The following is a 20,506-nucleotide window of genomic DNA, read 5'->3' as shown; positions in this document are numbered from 1 at the left end:
TGTTGACTCTCAATTTCATTCTCATTTTAGTTCCCTAGAGGTAGGGAGTGCAAGAGGCAGTCCCCATTTCTTTTTAAAAACATTTTCTCTTTTTCTTCCTTTCTTTTATTTTTTAAATTTATTATTTATTTTTAGAGAGGGGGAGAGAGAGAGAAACATCAATGTGTGGTTACCTCTGGCACACCCCTAACTGGGGACCTGGCCCACAACCCAGGCCTGTGCCCTGACTGGGAATCAAACCAGCGACACTTTGGTTCGCAGGTGGGCAGCATTCGATGTACTGAGCCACACCAGCCAGGGCAGTCCCCACTTCAAAACCCCTAATCCGGTATTGGGTTCCCCATGTATTTTACTTGAAATAACGTTTAATTGGGTTCCTTTCTCACAGATCATCATTCTTATTATGGAAAAAAAATTGGGTGCATACATACAAGTATAAATGCATGGGTATTCTCGCAACCCAAGGAGAATTTTAATCACTTCCTAACATCCGATAATTTTGCTATGTGGTGATTGTACGTACACAATCTTTTTCTTTAAAAATTAGCGTCATGCGTTGGATATGCAGGTTGCTTATTTGGAGACCGACGTCTTTTAAATCTTCATTAGTGTGCTCCCCACTCCCCTGGAAAGCGCGGGAACTTGGGAGTCGCTGACTGCCCTGAAAGGGGTGGCAACTGCAGTGGGTCCGCGTGAGAGAAGAACAGAGGCTGACAAACACCTCTTCACCGCAACAGTAACCCCTCGGCTGCCTGCGCACACCAAGCGCGCGACCCACACTCCACCCCTGCGCGGATAGCCAGCATCGCCCTGCCGGTGCAGCTACTGCGCAGGCGCCAGGCATGGTGACCGGAAGCGGAAGGCTAGAACCCATCGGGTAGGCACCTCCGTGATCAGTAGCCATGCGCGGCTGGGAGGAATCGGGGCCTCACTCCACAGCGACCCCGTGTGGGTGCATCAAGCCAGCTCTGGAGACAGGTAACTTCTGAGAGGCTGGTGGTTTCGTACTCAGATGTGTGGGTAACCCACTTCACTGCCGAGAGGAACGTGAAATGTGAGACCTTGATGACGTGTGTCATTATACTTATTGCGAAGGCACGGGTTACGTGTTCTGTCGACCACGTGATGTGTCTGAGGCGGGCGGGATGACGTTACGTCACGTTTCCTGGTAGCTAAGGTCCGCCCGGGTTTGGCACGGTTCCGGGAACTGCTGTGTCCAGTGTAACGGGCTCTTTCTCTTAGGGCATTTTCGTTCACAAGGGAGAGATAGCATGTACACCGCTGATGTTATGCGGGTTAGGGATTAATAAGTGCCACAAGCGAGAAGCATCCCGCGCTGTGGGAAGTGAAGAAGGCACGGGGAAGGGTCAGGGGAGGAAATAGTTTTAAACTGGGCCCGGAAAGATGGAAATGAGTGTGCTTCTTTTTACTTTAACCTCTTTATGTAGAGGAAAATATATTCACTTTAGAAACTACAGGAAGCAAGTGGAAGAAAAAGTAGTCAGCCATCACCCAGAGAAAACCACTGTTAATATCTTGATGTATACCTTCCATATTTGTTTTAGTGCATACACCCTAGAAATATGAGTTGATATACACGATCCCACTGTTAATAAAAATTTTTTTAAACTTAAGATTTCATAAAAATCCATTGCAATTAATTTTAATTTTAAGGGATTACATTTAACACGTTCCCTATTGGGCATTTAGGTTATTGCCAGTTTTCATTGTTTTACATGAAAGTTCTTGAGACTAAAATCTTTGTGTATGTTCTAAATGTTTGCCTTAAATTCCCTAAAAGTACTGTTACCTGGTCATCGTTCTTGCTCATTTTTAAAAAAGTTGTTGTACACTGCCAGATCACAAGCCTAATATTTTGATAGGCAAGAAAAAGTGTGGTTCAGAGGTCTGCAGAGCATGGGGTTAGGGAGCTGTAAATCCAGAAGTATTAGATGAAACAGGGAGGTATGGGAACTGTTGATTGGATTCAGATTGTAGAAAACCTTGGACATTCGGCTAAGAAATGTGCTCTCTGTTAACAGTGGGAAACATGGAAAGTTCAAGTTAGAGAGTATCATGACATAAGGAACTCAGAGTCTGGTGGGTTAGTGTAGTGTGTTTTGAGGAGGGAGGGGACTGGCATAGGGGAGACAGATTATAATAAGGGTTATTTAATAGTCCAGGCAAGAGGTGGAAAGGACCTAAACTTGTTTTTGTTGGGGGTGGGGGAACCTGAACTGTTCTTTTTTTAAATTGTTTTTCTATTACAGTTGTCCCAATTTTCCGCCTTGCTCTCCTCTGCCCCACCGCCCCCAGTCAATCTCCACCCTGTTGTCCATGTCCATGGGTCATTTATACCTGTAGGATCTGAACTTTTCTGTCTGCACAAGACTTGTAAATAAACCTTGTATACAAAAACCTCTACATGAATAACTTGTTGGTTTTTTCTTATTACGCAGTTAATACAGTTGTAATATTGTTAAAAGGAAAGAAAAACCTGAACAATAACCACTCCTTGCTGAGCACCTTCTGTTGTACTAGGTACTTTCCATATTTTAGTAATCTTATAACTTTCCAATATAGACACTATTGTCCTGGTTTTATAGATGAGAAAACTGGGATTGAGAGAGGTAAGCAGTTTTTCCCAGGTCACACAGGTAGTGTAGTGGCCCTGTGTTGTTTCTATCCTTTTTCTCTTCTGATACCAGCCCTAAACCTCCCCATGTAACTTTAGGGAATCACTTCACCCCATTTCCATGTGTTTCTCATGCCAGTACTAACCTGGCATACCTGTTCTTATCCCTATCCTGCATGTAAGGCAGTTCGATTTAATTCTGATTGTCCATCTCTGTCAATATATTGGACATCCTTGAGGGCAATAACTGCTTCCTATATCTGCACCCAGGCGCTTAGCACAGCACTTATATCAAATGGCAGGTGTTTAATATTTCATTTATTTGCTTGTTTTGAGATATGAGGCAAGAGGAATGAGATGAGGATTACTCCGGGTGGATGTTCTCAGGCCTCTACTTCAAGTAGAGCGTTCAAGTAGCGTTGATGTTTGGAAAGTACTGAGCATTTGTATTTCATAGCACTTATATAATCCCAAGAATAGGGCACAGAGAATATATAAATAAGTTCCAGAGGATTCAGACATATTAGAATATGGTAAGTTCCCTCTAGGATGTGCTTAAAATTTGGTCCCAAATTTTAAGAGTGTTGTAGTTGAAGGACTCCTACAACACACCTCCCGAGTATGCTTTCAGTTCATTGCTAACCCATTGTTATCTTGCTTATGTTCTTAATAGAAACGCAAAAGAGGAGTGAAATACATCTAACTGGTTACCACTCTTATTTATCATAGCATGTGTGTAACCTGATTCAGTGAAGTGGTGAGCTCAGCTAGCTATAAACTTGTAGGCCCCCAATCAGAGAGTCAAGGGCAGAAATTTTTGATCATTACTGCAGGTACAACATCTCCCATGATAATGAGACATGTTTTGAGATTCTCCCCAACATACTGTTAATTTGTGACAAGAGTTCTTGTTTGTATCTTTTCTCCAAAATTAGCACGATGTCAGGCAATTGTAGATGCTTGGAAAGTGTTAAACAAATGCAAATAGAACACAGGGATCCCAGCTGATTAGATTAGGAATCCTTTTTGGCCATTTTTCTTCACGATGTTTTACTGAACACCAGAGAATTGTTTGACCTCAGTTTCTTCATCTTTAAGATATTTACTATATCTGTTTCACAGTGCATAGATAAGGGGGGGGGGAGGATGCCTGTAAACATACTTGGAAAAAATTTAAAGTCATCAAGAAAAAATACACAATATGCATGGATCTTAGAAACCTAATTTTGAGAGGGAGAAATCAAGTCTCAGAAGATAACATACAGTTTTAAGCCAGTTTTTATAACTCAAAGGCAAAATGAAGTATTGTTTAGTTTGCATATGCATGTGATAAAGTCATATATAAAAAGGAAGTGAATGATAAAGACCACAGTCAGGCTTCTGTTATCTCCAGGTGAAAGGAGGTTGTGAGGTAGGAGAGAAGGAACATAAAAAGATGGAAAGAAAAAAAAGATGGACGTTATTGGCAATGCTCTAGTTCTTGGGCTAGGTGGTGAGTACACAGGATTGCATCATAACATTATGCTTTATTACTTACATATGTGTTACATATATTTTATATGTCTCAATTAATTTTGTTTTTAAAGTGAAAACTTACGAAAGGTGCTGTGAGGGACAGCTCCAGGCCTATAGTCTTACCATCTGGCCTGGTAGGATAGACTTAATGGAAGCCAGAAATAAAATGAGAGTCTACAGTGTTTTTAGATCATCTCTTAAAAGAAGTTAATAAAGCCTTCAAGAAATGTGAAACAAAAAGCTTCTATAAATTGAGAATGGTAATTGTGGATACCTTGGACCTGTCCTGTTGCTGCATTGCCAATATTTTCTTCTTTTGAAAGAAGTTGCTGCTTTTTAAAAAATTTTAAAACTGATTTGTAATAATTCAAAATTTTCAAATATTATAGAAGGTACAAAGTTAAATGTAAAAGTACTCCAGATCTCTCTCCATCCATTTTGACCACTGTTAACATTTGGTGAACATCCTTCCAGATAGCTTTCTAGATATATATGTACATATTTAGATAGGTAAATATATAAACAAATTTTCATAAATGAGATTATGTTGTACATATTTCTCTTTTGTCACTTTCCATTTTAATCACTTAAGGCTTATATAATCCCTTCTCCAAGCAACATGAATTTTTTGAGTACATACTCCCTTGCAGGCAACTACTGCTATACAATAAGAACATAGCAATAAACAAAACAGAAAATCTCCTGCCCACATGAAGCTTATATTATAGAGGAGCAGAGAGGAACTAGACCAAGCCTAACCTGAAATCTGACTTGCCTGTAGATATTTTAGTAGTATGATTCCATACATTCAAGTTATTGTTTAATTAAACTAGTTTGTTTCATACGTTGTTTTCACTTGAAAGCATCTTTACTTAAATACAACCACTGTCTCCCTTCACTATTCATTGCCATGTATTTCACACTCCAGCCAATCAAGATAGCTCATTCCCTGCATATCCAATAATATTTCTCATTTAACTTAGTGCATGTTATTTTCTCTATTTGAAATACCCTCTTAGCCCTGACCAAAGTCACATAACTTAGTAATGGTAGCATGGAATTTGAATTGTGGTCATAGTAGGTCCTCTAACAATGTTCTTTTCCTTTCCTTCTTTATTTCTTAGACTTGTGCTCTTTCTGGTGTATAATCTAAAGGGATATAACAGTGTGTATATAATGATGAGAATATTTGTATGTATTCATGACTATTATAAGAATCATGTTCTGAAGTTGTATAATACCTAGTAGATTTTAAAACTATGAAATGACTACATTAAAAAAGCCATTGTTTCCCAACATCTTTGATGATCTTTTGACTAATGATTTCTTATCTAATTTTCTTCTGTAGGGAATCTTTTAACTGAGCCAATTGGCTACTTGGAATCCTGTTTCTCAGCCAAGAATGGTACTCCAAGGCAGCCATCCATTTGTAGCCATTCAAGGGCTTGTTTGAGAATTAGAAAGAGCATCTTTAATAATCCTGAACATTCCTTAATGGGTTTAGAACAGTTTTCTCATGTTTGGTAAGTTGTTTTATAGTTAGAAGTGGTACTTTGGGTCAGATCTTTCCCCTGAGTAAAAAGTATTCCAGTTGATATGCAACCACTGATGGAGGAAACCTTGGAGCCTGCCATCCAGACCACCCTTGTCTATTGCATGAAATTCCTATACTGTATTCATGCACATGATTGTCTGCATAGCTTGGACACCTTGAGGGAAGATCGGGACTCACTGAGGAGTACGATCCATTTGCAGTTGGTTTCAATTGTGATCAACACCTTTCTGTTGAGCTGAAATCTGTAAAGCTTGACTCTGTCTATGGATAGTCATTGTGTCCTCTACTCCAGAAGTCAGCAAGCTGTGGCCCATGGACCAAATCCACACCACCTTCTGTTTTGTAAACAAATTTATGGGAATACCCACTTGCATGTGTTACAGCAGCAGAGTTGAATAATTACAGCACAGACTGGCTGGCCTGCAGACCCTAAAGTATTTACTATCTGACCCTTTACAGAAGAAGTTTGTGGACCCTGCTCTGAACCCATCAAGAATTAAGTCTACTTATCCTAAAAGACAAAAGATACTTTAGAAATCTGGATACTTTAAGTAAAGTGTTGCCTATGTTAAAGCCTGTGTTATATTAATGTCACTTGGAATTCTGTCCATTCTTCCTCATCCCAGCATCAGCAGTCTGAATTGGTCTAATTTAACTGGTGAAGACCTAAAATTAAATGTTTATTCTGAACTAGTTATTTTTTATGTTAATCTGGGAACATGGGTAGAGTAGAAGGAACATGAGTGTTCTGATCTCGTTTGTATGATCTTGGATGAATTATTTAAGTTAAAAACGTTGCTGTTGCTCTGGCCAGGTAGCTCAGTTGGTTAGAATGTCATCCTGATATGCCAACGTTGTGGGGTTGATCCCTAGTCAGGGCACATACAAGAATCAACCAGAGTACATAAATAAGTGGAACAACAAATCAGTGTTTCTTTCTCTTTATCTCTCTCTCTTCCTCTTTCTCTCTCTCAAAAAAAATCAATTAAGAAAAACAAAACGAACATTGCTGATATAAAACAATAGACTCGAGAATGTAGATTTTTTTCCTTATCCCTCCTATGTTTCTCCTCTTTCATCCCCTGCCCCCAACAATTTTCAGAGTATCACTGTTAACAGCTCAGTGTATATCCTGCCAGACATTTTCTTTCTTTTTTTTTTATGTTTTTTAAAAAAAGATTTTATTTATTTATTTTTAGAGAGAGGGGAAGGGGAAAGGAGAGGAACATAAATGTGAAAGAGAAACATCAATCGGTTGCCTCTCGCATGCCCCCTACTGGGGACCTGGCCCGCAACTCAGGCATGTGCCCTACCAGGAATGAGCCGGCGACCTTTCAGTTCACAAGCTGGTGCCCAATCCACTGAGCCACACCAGCCAGGGCTCTTCGTGTTTTTTTATACACATAGAAGCATAAATATACACATACAGAGTGGGTGTTTTTTTTTTAAAGGAATAATGTTTTCCTCTTATATATCATGACAGTACATATGGATTTACCTTCTTTCTTTTTTCTTTAATGGCTGCCTATTGCAATTCACTTGTTAATGGAGACTTATTTTGCTATTACAGTAATGCTGTAACAAATTCTCTTAGATACACATTCTTGGGCAGTTATATATTTTTATGAATAGGATATCAGAATTGGCTGTATTGGGTTATAATTTGGAAGTGCTCCTGCCAAATTGCCCTCTAAAAAGCTTAACCAATTTATGCTTCAAAGGTATATGAAATGACCTTTTCTCTACACCCTTGAGAACACTATATATTATCAGTTTATTACATTTTTGCCTGAAAGGGAAAAACAATATTTTTTCAGTTTAATTTCTTAATTATTAATGAGATTCAGCATCTTTTCATATGTTGTTAACTGTTTCTGTTTCTTTTGTGAACTACCTATTTATGTTTTTTGTTTACTTTCCTATACTGAGTTGTCCTTTACTTTGTGATTGTAGGAACAGTTTATATATCACAGATATTAACCCATTGTCTGTTACACACACAGTAAACATTTTCTCCTGGGATGACATTTTGTAGTACGTAAATTTAATGATTTCAGATTTGTTATGTTTTTCTTCATAGATTTTTGCTTTTGATCTTTTATTTATTTAATCCTCAACCAAGGACATTTTTTTTCCATTGCCTTCAGAGAGAGAGGAAGGGAGAGACAGACAGACAGAGAGACATCGATGTGAGAGAGAAACATCAACTGACTGTCTTTTCAGAAGTGCCCTAACCAGGGATTGAACCCACAACATGGGTATGTGCCCTGACCAGGAATCAAACCCACAACCCTTTGGTCTATGGGATGATGCTCCAACCAGCTGAGCCACACCGGTCAGGGCCTTGCTTTTAATCTTATTTAACATTTCTGAACCTCAAATTTCCTCATCCTTAAAATGGGGGATAAATTATACTTCTTAAGGTTCTTAAGCAGATTAAATGAAATGAGTATAAAAATGTCTAATATACTGCCTGGCATGTACTGGCACTTACCTAGTAAGTATTGTTCATTCAGGCATTGGACAGACATCTGTTAAGTTCTTACCATGTGCCACTTTTATGTGTAAGACTCTGTTGTCTTCCTTCAAGAAACAGGACTGGTGTTTTTTTTTTTTCACAGATTACATTTTAATACCATTAAAAGAATTTCTGTTTTAATTGGTGGGGATTAAAGTTATTTTTCCCCTTAATTTATTATGATAAATTAACTTGCGATTTTTTTTTCTTCTTACTCTGTGGTTTGGGTTTTTTTAATAGGATCTTGTTTGTTTTTCACAAAAATGGTCATCTGAGCTGTAAGGCGAAAGTGCAGCCTCCTAGGCTGAATGGTGCGAAGACTGGAGTTTTCTCCACAAGGAGCCCACACCGTCCCAATGCAATAGGCCTGACCCTGGCCAAGCTGGAAAAGGTAGAAGGTAACACATGTCATTTCTACTTTTACCTTTTTTTCCTTAAAAAGAAGTCTTATAAAATCAACATAGTGTTCAGCCCTGGCTGTTATTCAGACAAGTACCAGTGGTGTTAAACCCTGAGAACCATGAGACATTGAAGAAAATGAAATGATTAACAAATGTTAGCATTGAAACCCTTTAAAATAAGCTCTCAGAGGATGCTCAGAGCTTGTTTATATTGTTACATTTGTCAAAAATTTAGGCATAATCACTTAGAAAATGCAAAATCATCTTTCCAAAGTTCTGAGTTCATTCACAGTAAGCATAATTTTAGACATTCTCATGGCGGAGATCAAATAAAAAAGATGAAAGGCAAGGACAGTAGCACTTTAGATACTCTTACTAAATAAGCATTGTAGTGACTGCTAGTGTTTGCATGGTATTTATAGTTTCTAAAGAGCAATCATGTTCTCTCATAGTGGCTTGTGGGTTTGATAGGGTGGCAGTCTCCATTTTATGGATGAGGGCAGTGATGTTCTTTAATGTTGGATAATTTATCTAATAGCATCTAGCCAGGGGGTTGTCTGACTCCAAATCCCATGAACTCTTACATCAATGTCCTTTGTTAGTCATGTTTTTCTTAAATGGAGACAGAATTGAATGTGATCACATGTAGTTTTTGATGCTCAGTTGGGCAATTTTCCAAGGATCAAATTAGTAGAATTTGCACCCGTAGTAGGAACTGGATAGCAGCTGTGTAAGTGAGAGAACAGGAGACCTGTTCTTAGTATTTGATATTGCTGACTTGTGTTCTGCTTAGTTGAGTCTTGAAGTATTCGATTTCAATTTCTGCATAACAAATTATGTACTTATCAATTTAAACAACACCGGTTTATTATGGGTTTGAAACATTGTTGTTTTTGAGGGTCAGGAGCTGGATTCTCTGCTTAGGGTCTCATGGGCTGTGATTAAAGTGTCAGCTGGGATGAGGTCTTATCTGGAGGCTTAACTGTGGAAGAATTCACTTCCAAGCTCAGTCAGGTTGTTGGCAGAATTCACCTCCTTATAGTTGTGGGACAGAGGGCCCCAGCTTCTTTTGGTTGTTGGCTCCTAGACACTGCCTGCAGTTCCTTGCCGCCTGGGCTTTCCCTGTGTGGCTGCTCACTTCATCAGGCCCACAGAGAGTGCCTCTTGAGTGAGTCTGCCAGCAAGCATAGGAATCTTAGATAATGTAATGTAGTCACTGGAGTGATAGCAAGTCACACTCAAGAGGATGGGATTATACAGGGTCATGAACACCAGGAGGTGAGCATCATGGGGGACACCTTAGAGGCTATTTACCACAATGGAAACCCTTCTTGGTCCCACAGAAATACACTGAAGACACTGATGTGCCTGCAACAGTAAGAAGCCACAGTGATGGAAAAATGAGTCACCGCCACCTAGTGCTGAAGGGCTCAAGTTCTCACTGTTTAGGGAAAGAGAGACTCTAAGCAGGTCATTGTCAGACCATGTGAAAAGGGCTGTAGGAGAGGTTTGTATACAGGTTCCTCTGGAACCCAAAGGAAAGAATGCTTATGTCTGGAAGAGCCAGAAAGGCTTTGTAGAAGAGGTGTTAGATGAGAGCCTTGAAGAGCAAGTAGGAGTTTGACAGATAAGGAGAATGGATTTCCAGTGTACGTCAGCAGCAGTTGTAAGAGATCCTGGTACATAAAAGAACTGTGAGTAAGCTTGGTGAGGTATAGGTAGGTAATGTTGCTTCTCCAATTATTTGCACTTTTCTAAGAGGCATTTTTTTACATTATAGGTGGAGCTATATACCTTTCTGGAATTGACATGATTCATGGCACACCTGTACTGGACATAAAGCCCTACATAGCTGATTATGACTCACCACAAAATTTGATTGAGCCTTTAGGGCAGTGTAATTTACAGAATAACCAATATAACCCCAAAACCCTGTCCTGGTCTGATGGTAAGACTGACAGCTGTGCCCAGCAACGGATCTCAGGGTGTGATGAACCACAACCCTGTAGTCACACCAAGGAGAAACCTAAATATGCCGAAGACAGAACTTCAGGAGAAAACAACATGCAACACAGTGACACAGCCAAAATCCAGCGCAGCTCGCCTAAGCACAGGGAGAGAGCAGCAGACTTGGATTTAGAATCAAGAAGTGGTCAGAGATTGAGTGTCGCAGAGGAGCAGATTGGGTCGTATCACCTGGAGAAGAGCTTTGCGCAGGAAGGTACAGATAAGAGGCCAAGGAGAGGGAAAGAAGTAGTGGTCACACAAGAAAACAGTGCGGAGGTGCAGCTGGGGGCTCTTCACTGCCCTTCCGCGATGGCTGACGCAGCCCACCGCAGTGTGGTTCCTGCCTGGGTGCGAGAGGCCCCTGTGGCCGCCTTGGAAGTTCGATTTACTCCTCACGCAGAGAGGGACCTTGAACACCTTGGTTCAGAAGGTGAAGCAGGTACTGTCCATGTCTTATTTTTAAATAGAGATGAGCTTTTCGTAGGAGATTTAGCCAAATTTTGTATTTCTGAGGGCAAAGTCTTTTAGCACAGAAATTGTCCTCATAAAGTCCCAGCACTAGAGACAGTACTTTATTGCAGAAGAGAGGCCACAGAGGTTTTACCTGGAGCCTGTTTGCTTTAACACATGGTTCTTAAAAAATACCGTTGTCTTGGTTTCTCCAACAGATCCCAAGCGGTCTTCTAGAATGAAGGACAGGGCTGTGTTTTTTTTTTTTTAATTTTCTTTTTTAAAATTTTATTTTATTATTGTTCTATTACAATCGTCCCAATTTCCACCACCCCCCCATTGCTCTCCCCTGCCCTGCCCTCCCCCCTTGCTCCCACAGTCAATCGCCACCCTGTTGTCCCTGTCCATGGGTCATTTATACATTTCCTTGACTAGACCCTTTTCCTTTTCCCTTCTCCCTTTCCCCCCTCCCCTCTGGTCACTGTCTGTTTGTTCCTTGTTTCCATGCCTCTGGTTCTATTTTGCTCATTTGTTTGTTTTGTTCATTAGGTTCCTCTTATAGGTGAGATCATATGATATTTGTCTTTCGCTGCCTGGCCTATTTCACTTAGCATAATACTTTCCGGTTCCATCTATGCTGTCGCAAAAGGTAGGAGTTCCTTCTTTCTTTCTGCTACATAGTATTCCATTGTGTAAATGTACCGCAGGTTTTTGATCCACTCGTTTACTGATGGGCACTTAGGCTGTTTCTAGCACTTGGCTATTGTAAGTAACTCTGCTATGGACACAGAGGTGCATAGGTTCTTCTGAATTGGTGTTTCGGGATTCTTAGGGTATAATCCCAGCAGTGGAATTGCTGGATCAAAAGGCAGTTCCATTTTTAGTTTTTTGAGGTAACTCTATACTGTCTTCCACAGTGGCTGCACCAGTCTGCATCCCCACCAACAGTGCGCTAGGGTTTCCTTTTCTCTACAACCTCACCAGCACTTACTGTTTGTTGATTTGTTAATAGTGGCCATTCTGACCTGTGTGAGGTGGTATCTCATTGTGGTTTTATTTTATTTTTTTAAGTATATTTTATTGATTATGCTGTTAAAGTTGTCCCAATTTTTTTTCCCTTTGCCGCCTTCCACCTAGTACCCCCTTCCCTCCAGCAATCCCCCTCCCTTAGTTCATGTCCATGGGTCGTGCATGTAAAGTTATTTGGCTTCACCCTTTCCTATATTATTCTTAACATCCCCTTATTTTTTTTCCTACCAATTATACTTCTTGACCCCTGCATAATTTCCTCCATTCTCCTCCTTCCCCCTCCTAGCTGATAACCCTCTAAATGACCCCCGTACCTATGATTCTTTTCCTGTTACGGATGTTTGCTTAGTTTGTTTTTGTTTTTATTTTTTAGATTCAGTTGTTGATAGTTGTGAGTTTGTTGTCATTTTAGTGTTCATTTGATCCTCCACCCTCCGTGGAGGATCAGCTGTGCAGGGGCAGGGTGGTGGTGATCCAATGTGATCTGTAGCTGTCCACTGAGGTTTCCCCGGTGTTGCAGGCCAAGGTCAGCCCTCACTGTGTTTTGCTCAGGGCCTCTTTGCCTGAGCTATAAAGTAATCTGAGATGGCTGCTACCTGTGCTGGGCTTGGAGATTCCCAGGCAAAGCCAAGCTGTGAATCTAGGCTGGCTGCTGGTAGTGCCAGGCCTGGGGCTCACTGAGGCCAGCTGTTGTTTGTTTGAGAGGATTTAGGAAGTTGTGAAGCATGAGCCAAGACCAGCCATTCATATGGAAAAGTAGTTTGGGTAGGCCTAAGTTGGGAGGGGTGGAGTTTCTGGGGATTTCCAAGGTGGGTCAGTGTTAGGTTGATGGAGTCTCAGATATGACACCAGCTTGCCAGCTCTGTTGGGGGAGGGTTTAGAAAAGAGACAATGCCTCTGCTGGCCTTCATGCCAGACACACCAGTTCCTCCGTGTGTCCCACTGGTGCTTTTCAAGCTGCCAGCCGAGTGCTGTAGCTCAGAGGGAGCAAGTGAGTAAGTGAATCCGTGTGTGGGTTCTTTAAGAGGAACTGCTTGGGGTTCAGCACTTTCTTCCACCAACTCAATCCCTACTGGTTTTTGCAGCTAGAAGCTATGGGGACTTATCTTCTTGGCGCTGAACCCCTGGGCTGGGGGGCCTGGTGTGGGGCTGGGACTCCTCGCTCCTGAGACATCCCTCCTGAATTTTTATCCACCACACCTGGGTGAGGGACTAGCCTGTTCTGCATCTGCACCCTTCCTACCAGTCAGGATGGATGTGGTTTCTTTAATTCCGTAGTTGTCAGACTTCCATTCAACTCAGTTACTCACAGTTATGGTTGATGATTGTTCTATATTTTAGTTGTAATTTTGATGTGGTTGTGCAGAGGTGAGCCATATCTGCCTGTGCTGCCCTCTTGACTGGAACCTCATTGTGGTTTTAATTTGCATCTCTCTGATGGCTAGTGATGTTGAACTTCCTTTCATATGTCTATGGACCCTCTGTATGTCCCCCTTGGAGAAGTATCTGTTCAGGTCCTTTGCCCATTTTTTAATTGGATTGTTTGTCTTCCTGGTGTTGAGTCAAATGAGTTCTTTATATATTTTAGAGATGAAACCCTTATCCAATGTATCATTGGCAAATATGTTTTCCCATATGATTGGTTTCCTTTTCATTTTGATGACGTTTTCTTTAGCTGTGTAGAAGCTTTTTAGTTTAAGGTAGTTCCATTTGTTTATTCTTAGCTTTATTTGCCTTGCCCTAAGAGATATATTGGCAAAAATATTGCTGCATGGGCTATCTGAAATTTTTTTCAGGCAAAGTATAAACATTTTATTTTTAAAGTATATTTTATTGATTATACTATTACAGTTGTCCCAATTTCCACCCCCCCTTTTGCCCTCCTCTACCTAGTACCCGCCTTCCCTCCAGCAATTCTCCCCCTTAGTTCACGTCCATGAGTCATGTGTGTAAGTTCTTTGGCTTCTCCAGATCCTATGTTATTCTTAACTTCCCCCTATTTTGTTCCTATCAATCTTGCCTCTTAATCCCTGCATCTTTCTCCCTCTTCCCCCTCCTAGCTGCTAACCCTCCATATGGTCACCATAATTATGATTCTGTTCCTGTCCTGCTTGTTTGCTTAGTTTGTTTGTTTGTTTTTAAGATTCAGTGGTTGATAGTTGTGAATTTGTTGCCTTTTTAATGTTCGTGGTTTTGATCTTCTTTTTCTTAAATAAGTCACTTTAATATTTCTTATAATAATGGCTTGGTGGTGATGATCTCCTTTAGCTTTACCTTTTCTGGGAAGCACTGTATCTGCCCTTCAATTCTAAATGATAGCTTTGCTGGGTAGAGTAATCTTGGTTGTAGGTCCTTGCTTTTCATCACTTAGAATACTTCTTGCCAGTCCCTTTTTGCCTACAAAGTTTCTTTTGGGAAATCAGCTTATAATCTTATGGGAACTCCTTTGTAAGTAACTCTCTGCTTTTCTCTTGCTGCTTTTAAGATTCTCTCATTATCTTTAACCTTTGGCATTTTAATTATGATGTGTTTTGGTGTGATCCTCTTTGGGTCTAGCTTGTTTGGGATTCTCTGTGCTTCCTGGACTTGCATGTCTATTTCCTTCGCCAAATTAGGGAATTTTTCTTTCATTATTTTTTCAAATAAGTTTTCAATTGCTTGCTCTTCCTCTTCTCCTTCTGGCACCCCTACGATTCAGATGTTGGCATATTTGGAGATGTTTCAGAGGTTCCTAAGCCTATGTAATTTTTTTTGAGTTCTTGCTTCTTCTTTTTGTTCTGGTTGAATGTTTTTCTCTTCCTTATGTTCCAAAACATTGGTTTGAATCCAATGTTTTCTTTTCTGTTGGTTTCCTGTGGATTATTCTTTATCTCACTTAGTGTAACTTTCATTTCTTCCTTTATTTTTTGCCATACTCAAGGAGTTGCCTGAGCATCCTGATAACCAGTGTTTTGAACTCTACATCTGATATGTTGACTATCTCTGTTTTACTTAGTTTTTTTTCTGGAGTTTTTATGTGTTTTTTGATTTGGGCCATATTTCTTTGTCTCTTCAATTTAGCAGCCTCCTTGTGTTTGTTTCTGTGTATTAGGTAGAGCAGCTTTCACTCCCTGTCTTCATAGCATGGCCTATGTAGAAAAGGAACATGTAAGTTGTGTGAGGTGGAGCCTTAGGTTATTGTCAGGGTGGGGCAACCTGCTTCACTGCTTTGTGGCTGTGTAGCGAGGACTTTGAGCGGGGACAGTACTGTCATCTGGCTTCTGGTGGTTTGCCCAATGCTCACCCTGTTTCCAGTCACTTTACCCCCTTCCTGTGTGTGACTGGTGCCTCAGTGGTGAATCCTGGAATAGGTGGGTTTGTGTACGTTCTTAGAACATGCTTGCTCTTTAAGTGTCAAAAATCCGGTAGTTTATTCCACCACCACAATTCCCATTAATTTTTACAGCCAGCGGTAATGGGGCTCTATCTTTCTGGTGCTGGAACCCTGGGCTATGCGGTCTGACCTGGGGCTGGGATTGCTTGCTCTCAAGGTATCCCTCCCATCCATGCCACTGCCACTGCTGCTGCCACCACCTTTCCGTGCCACGCTGCCACTCCGCCTGTCTCTGCAACTCTGCCCCTCCTACCCATCTGGATGAATGTCTCTTCTTTAAATCCTTGGTTGTCAGACTTACACAGCTCCATTTGTTTATTCTTTCCTTTATTTCCCTTGTGCTATGAGATATATTGGTGAAAATATTGCTGTGTGGGATATCTGAAATTTTACTGCCTTTGTTTTCCTCTAGGAATTTTATGGTGTCATGGCTTATACTCAATGGGCAGGAAACTAAAAGCTTCCCCCCTAAGATCAGAAAGAAGACAAGTGTGTCCGCTTTCACCACTTTTATTCAACATAGTATTGGAAGATCTAGCCACAGCAATTAGACAAGAAAAAGAAATAAAAGGCATCCAAATTGGAAAGGAGGAAGTAAAACTGTCATTGTTTGCAGATGACATGATAGTATACATAGAAAACCCTATAGGCTCCACAAAAAAACTACTCGACCTAATAAGTGAATTGGCAAAATAGTGGGATACAAAGTCAATATTCAGAAATTGAAGGCATTTGTGTACACCGGCAATGAAATATCAGAAACAGAAGCTAGGGAAAAAAATCCCATTCACTATAGCAACAAGAAAAATAAAGTGCCTAGGAATAAACTTAACAAAGAAGGTAAGAGACCTGTACTCGGAAAACTACAGACACTGAAGAAAGAAATTGAGGAAGATACAAATAAATGGAAGCATATACTATGTTTATGGACTAGAAGAATTGACAATATTAAAATGTCCATACTACCCAAAGCAGTCTATAGATTCAGCACAATCTCTATTAAAATACCAATGACATTTCACAGATTTAGAACAAATATTTCAAAAATTTATGTGGAACCAAAAACGACCCCAAATAGCCTCAGCATTCTTGAGGAAGAAGAACAAAGTTGGAAGGATCACAATACCTGATATCAAACTATATTACAAGGCCACTGTAATCAAAACAGTGTGGCACTGACATAGGAAGATCAGTGGATGAGAATAGAGAGCCCAGAAATAAATACAGGTCTCTATGGTCAATTAATATTTGACAAAGGAGGCAGGAGCATAAAATGGAGTAAAAATAGTGTCTTCAATAAACGGTGCTGGGAGAACTGGTCAGGAACATGCAAAAAAAAAAAAAAAGAAAGAAACTAGACCACCAACTTATACCACACACCAGAATAAACTCAAGGTGGATAAAAGACTTAAATATAAGCCAGGACAGGGCTATTTAGAGGTGGGTGCAGTGGTTCCAGTAAGAAGTCGCCAGTTATGAAGGAGATGTCAGATTTCATCTGCCACTGGAGCGTTGTGCTTCTCATTCTTTCCTAAGGCTTAATGTTTAAGCAGAGCATTTGATTTTTAAATTGATACCTTTATTTTAAAAGTTTTGTTCATGAACATTTTTTTAGCACTCTGTACAGTTGATAGGGAGGAAGAATTTCTGTTTTAAAATGATTTTTGTAATAGAACAGAGCAGTGCTGCATAGAAGATACTTTATACTTATCTCTTGACTTGTAGTTATCTTTGAATGCTTCCTACTTGGGAAAGTTTTATCTTTTTCGAACTACAGTGTGGTACTTTATTGATTAAAAGTTGTTAAAAAGAAATTACAAAATATAACTAAAAAACAGGGATGATATATAACAGCAGAATCAGAGCCAGGATAGAAATAAGAAATGACTTCAGAAAATCTAGAGTCTAGAAAAGATGAAAGATATTGAAATAGGGGGATGGATATTGACACTAGGATAGAGTACTGTGGGAACAGGAGGAAGAGAAGGATTCTGACTTGGGCAGTGGGTAGAGAATCTGGAAAGACTTCCTGGAGGAAAAGGTATCTGAGCTGAGCCCAGAAGGATAAGTAGGCAGGGAAGTGAGGGAAGGCACCTATGCCAAATGAACAGATAGGCAAAGACCTGGAGTTTCTACCAGACACACTGTCATTGAAGTGTGTGATATATATATTTTTAAAAAATTATTGATTTTTAGAGAGGAGAAGGGAGGAAGAACAACATCGATGTGGGAGAGAAGCATCAATTGGTTGCCTCTCGCACACCCCCAACTGGGGACCTGGCCCGCAAGCCAGGCATGTGCCCTGACTGAGAATCGAACTGGCGGCCTTTCAGTTTGCAGGCCAGCACTCAAACCACTGAGTTACACCAGTCAGGGCTGAAGTGTGTGATTTTCTTCTTCTTTTTTTTCTTTGTTGTATGTGATGCTTTTGTAACTCCGCTTTTTCGAGTGGTGTTAGTCATTTTATTAGCTATGCAACAAAGGAATCTTAGCACTGTGTCATTGGTCCTTGGTTTTTGACCAAAAATGGACTTCATGGCTTTACTTACCAACGTATTTATTGGATATAACCTAGAATGAAAATTGACTGTTTTTTCTAAAAATTGAATTTACTTTCAGAAGGATAAAAGCCCACAACCACTCTAGATGATATTTTGAACAGGAGCAACATTGTTTAAAACACATGCCTTTTTGGAAGGGCTCGGCCTTTTTTGGATGTATATGTCATGTTGTAGCTATTAAAAATTAGGTCACAGTTCATTTAAAAAAATTTTTTTATCCTCACCTGAGGACATGATTTTTAGTTTTAGAGAGAGGGAAAGAGGGAGAGAGAGAGAGAGAGAGAGAGATTGAGAGAGAGAGAGAGAGAGAGAGAGAGAGAGAGAGAGAGAGAGAGAGAAACATCGATGTGAGAGAGAAACATCGATCAGTTGTCTCTTCTGTGCATCCTGACTGGGGACCTGACTGAACCCGCAATCTAGGCAGGAGCCCTGACGGGGAATCAAACCTGTGACCTTTCTGTTTATGGGACAGCATTCCAACCATCTGAGCCACACCAGCCAGGGTCACAATTAATTTTTTATTTGACTATTTTTTAAAATTAAAATATCTACAATGCTATAAATGTGGGAAGTTTTGCCATTTAGCAGGGTAAACATCTATTCACCTGGGTGGAACGGGGTGGCCTGTTCTTTAGTGATAGCATTGAACTTTGTCAGTGTAGCTATTTTACGGTTTTCATGAGTACTTGCTCAATGTCTTTGATCCTTAAAGGATGTGTCACTTAACTGTTGGGCCGTGACACCTGCTCTCTGAGGCACCCTCCCTGGCCTGTAGCTAGTGCTCTGCATATGTGCAGGTTTAGTCCTCTTTCTTGTGGCTTCCTGAGAATGCTGGGACTGTCATGCATTTCCCTGAACAGGCCTCCATTTCTTCTGAGAAGAAAATAACAAGGAATTGAATTAAAGTCTACACTAAGGATAGAAAAGTGGCATTTAGGTTGCCAGAAAACGAAAGCTCAGCCCTCCTATTTAGGGGAATAAGGGAAAATATCACCATGACTTATTTTGTTCAGCAAGTGAAAGTTTTGGGAGATACATAAGTTTTATGACAGTTGAAGGCTTCCTGAAGGAAAATATATTAGTCTAAATACCACTTGAGGATGACATTTTCTGAAATGACTGAATAGATTTCCAACCCGTTCATTTCAACTGATATTCAAGGAACCAACCAAACTCCTCAATGAAGTTCGCTGTAATAGAATTTGACCTGCATGAGTTTGAGCGTTAAGTTGTGGTGTTCTCATTGCAGATGTTGGTCGGGCTTCATTTAAGTATTTTCAATCAGCAGAGGAAGCAAGGCGTGCCATCGTGGCCGTGCTATCAGCCGACCCTCGGTCTACATATCGACGGAAGCTCTGCCAGGACCGCCTTTTCTACTTTACTGTAGACACAGCACACATCACTTGCTGGTTTGGCGATGGCTTTGCAGAGGTTCTAAGGATCAAGCCAGCTTCTGAGCCTGTTCACAATACTGACCTTGTGAAGTCCTTGGTGTCTCTGGGATCATAAGTGTCTTCTATCACTCCTTTAAGACACAGCCTATTTGACTTCGGTTGTGACTGGTGAGTTTTTTGTACAAGCTAATTTTGTGCCTTCTTTACAGAAAGAAGCAACACTGTGGTCTCACTGTTTTGATTGATTTGAGTTGTTCATAATCTTTATTTGAAAAACATGTACATATTTTAATAAACCAATGGATACAATTTAAAGAAATTGCTGTGTGCTTCTTGATTGGTTGCTGTTGAAGAATCCAAAGGTGATACTGTCTCAGTGATGCCTGGAAGAAGCTGATTGTTCTTGACACTTGATAAAATTCGGCAGAGATCATTTTAGCAGGGACTTTCAAGCTGAGGGGACCTGTTCAACAATTCATATTGGTTTTTCTGTGTGGAAAAGCCTGACCTCTATTTTATTCTAAATCAAACTGAGTTACTATATCTTAGGAAACTAACAAATGAAAAACAAATGGTTATAAAGCTCTTTAGAGTTTAAACCCCTGTGGTTTAGAGACTCTCTCACACACACACACACCACACACACACACACACACACAATTTTTAATCCTGATTCCAGAATAGAGACTCATTATTTCTTTGTATCAAAAAAGAAAGTCACCCTCAGAAGTCCAAGAAAATAACTTTAATTACTGGTTTATTTCTTATTTATTCTATGGCTGTCTATCGGATTAGGTTTTGGTGATAAAATGAGATGAACACGATGCAGTTCTTGTTGCAAATCATAGTTAGTGGAGGAGGAAGACATAAGGACATGACTATTACAGTTAGGCAAATATAGTAATTAAATCTGTACATGATTCCTGTGAGTACCATGTAGGAAGCAGTTATAAGAATATATTGTCTATAGGTGATTTTATTGATGTGATCTCACATAACAAGATTTATGATCAACATAACCAAGTTAGACACCTGTAAACATGACGTAGGCTTTCTTAATCACAACTG

The 20,506-nt window shown here is 40.2% G+C and overlaps 1 protein-coding gene across 5 annotated transcripts; it reads left to right on the top strand.

The window, feature by feature from the left end:
* The first annotated feature begins 868 nt into the window (after positions 1 to 868).
* On the top strand, positions 869 to 19,739 carry TRMO (tRNA methyltransferase O). 5 transcript variants are annotated; one of them, XM_090274464.1, is made up of 6 exons: positions 914 to 978; positions 4,029 to 4,127; positions 5,499 to 5,673; positions 8,464 to 8,621; positions 10,405 to 11,070; positions 19,294 to 19,739. In XM_090274464.1, the coding sequence occupies exons 2-6, from the start codon at positions 4,088 to 4,090 to the stop codon at positions 19,551 to 19,553; spliced, it is 1,299 nt and encodes a 432-aa protein (XP_090130590.1). In that variant the 5' UTR covers positions 914 to 978; positions 4,029 to 4,087; the 3' UTR covers positions 19,554 to 19,739. The 5 variants fall into 5 exon arrangements, with proteins under 5 accessions (XP_090130592.1, XP_090130591.1, XP_090130589.1 ...); XM_090274466.1 differs by lacking the exon at positions 4,029 to 4,127 and having other exon boundaries at positions 869 to 978; positions 19,333 to 19,739; XM_090274465.1 differs by lacking the exon at positions 4,029 to 4,127 and having other exon boundaries at positions 869 to 978; positions 19,330 to 19,739.
* Positions 19,740 to 20,506: the final 767 nt, after the last annotated feature.

This window comes from Furipterus horrens, unplaced genomic scaffold (genome assembly GCF_987537825.1).
Source record: "Furipterus horrens unplaced genomic scaffold, mFurHor1.1.pri manual_scaffold_4, whole genome shotgun sequence".
Classification (NCBI taxonomy): Eukaryota; Metazoa; Chordata; class Mammalia; order Chiroptera; family Furipteridae; genus Furipterus; species Furipterus horrens.
This window is presented reverse-complemented; position numbering and strand designations above follow the sequence as displayed.

Bases quoted from the DNA above. Each gene is read 5' to 3' on its own strand.
- TRMO (XM_090274463.1), top strand. From the start codon at position 903: ATGCGCGGCTGGGAGGAATCGGGGCCTCACTCCACAGCGACCCCGTGT. The intron at 8,622-10,404 runs GTAACACATGTC...TTTACATTATAG, and splicing joins CAAGCTGGAAAAGGTAGAAG to GTGGAGCTATATACCTTTCT. The intron at 11,071-19,293 runs GTACTGTCCATG...TTCTCATTGCAG, and splicing joins TGGTTCAGAAGGTGAAGCAG to ATGTTGGTCGGGCTTCATTT.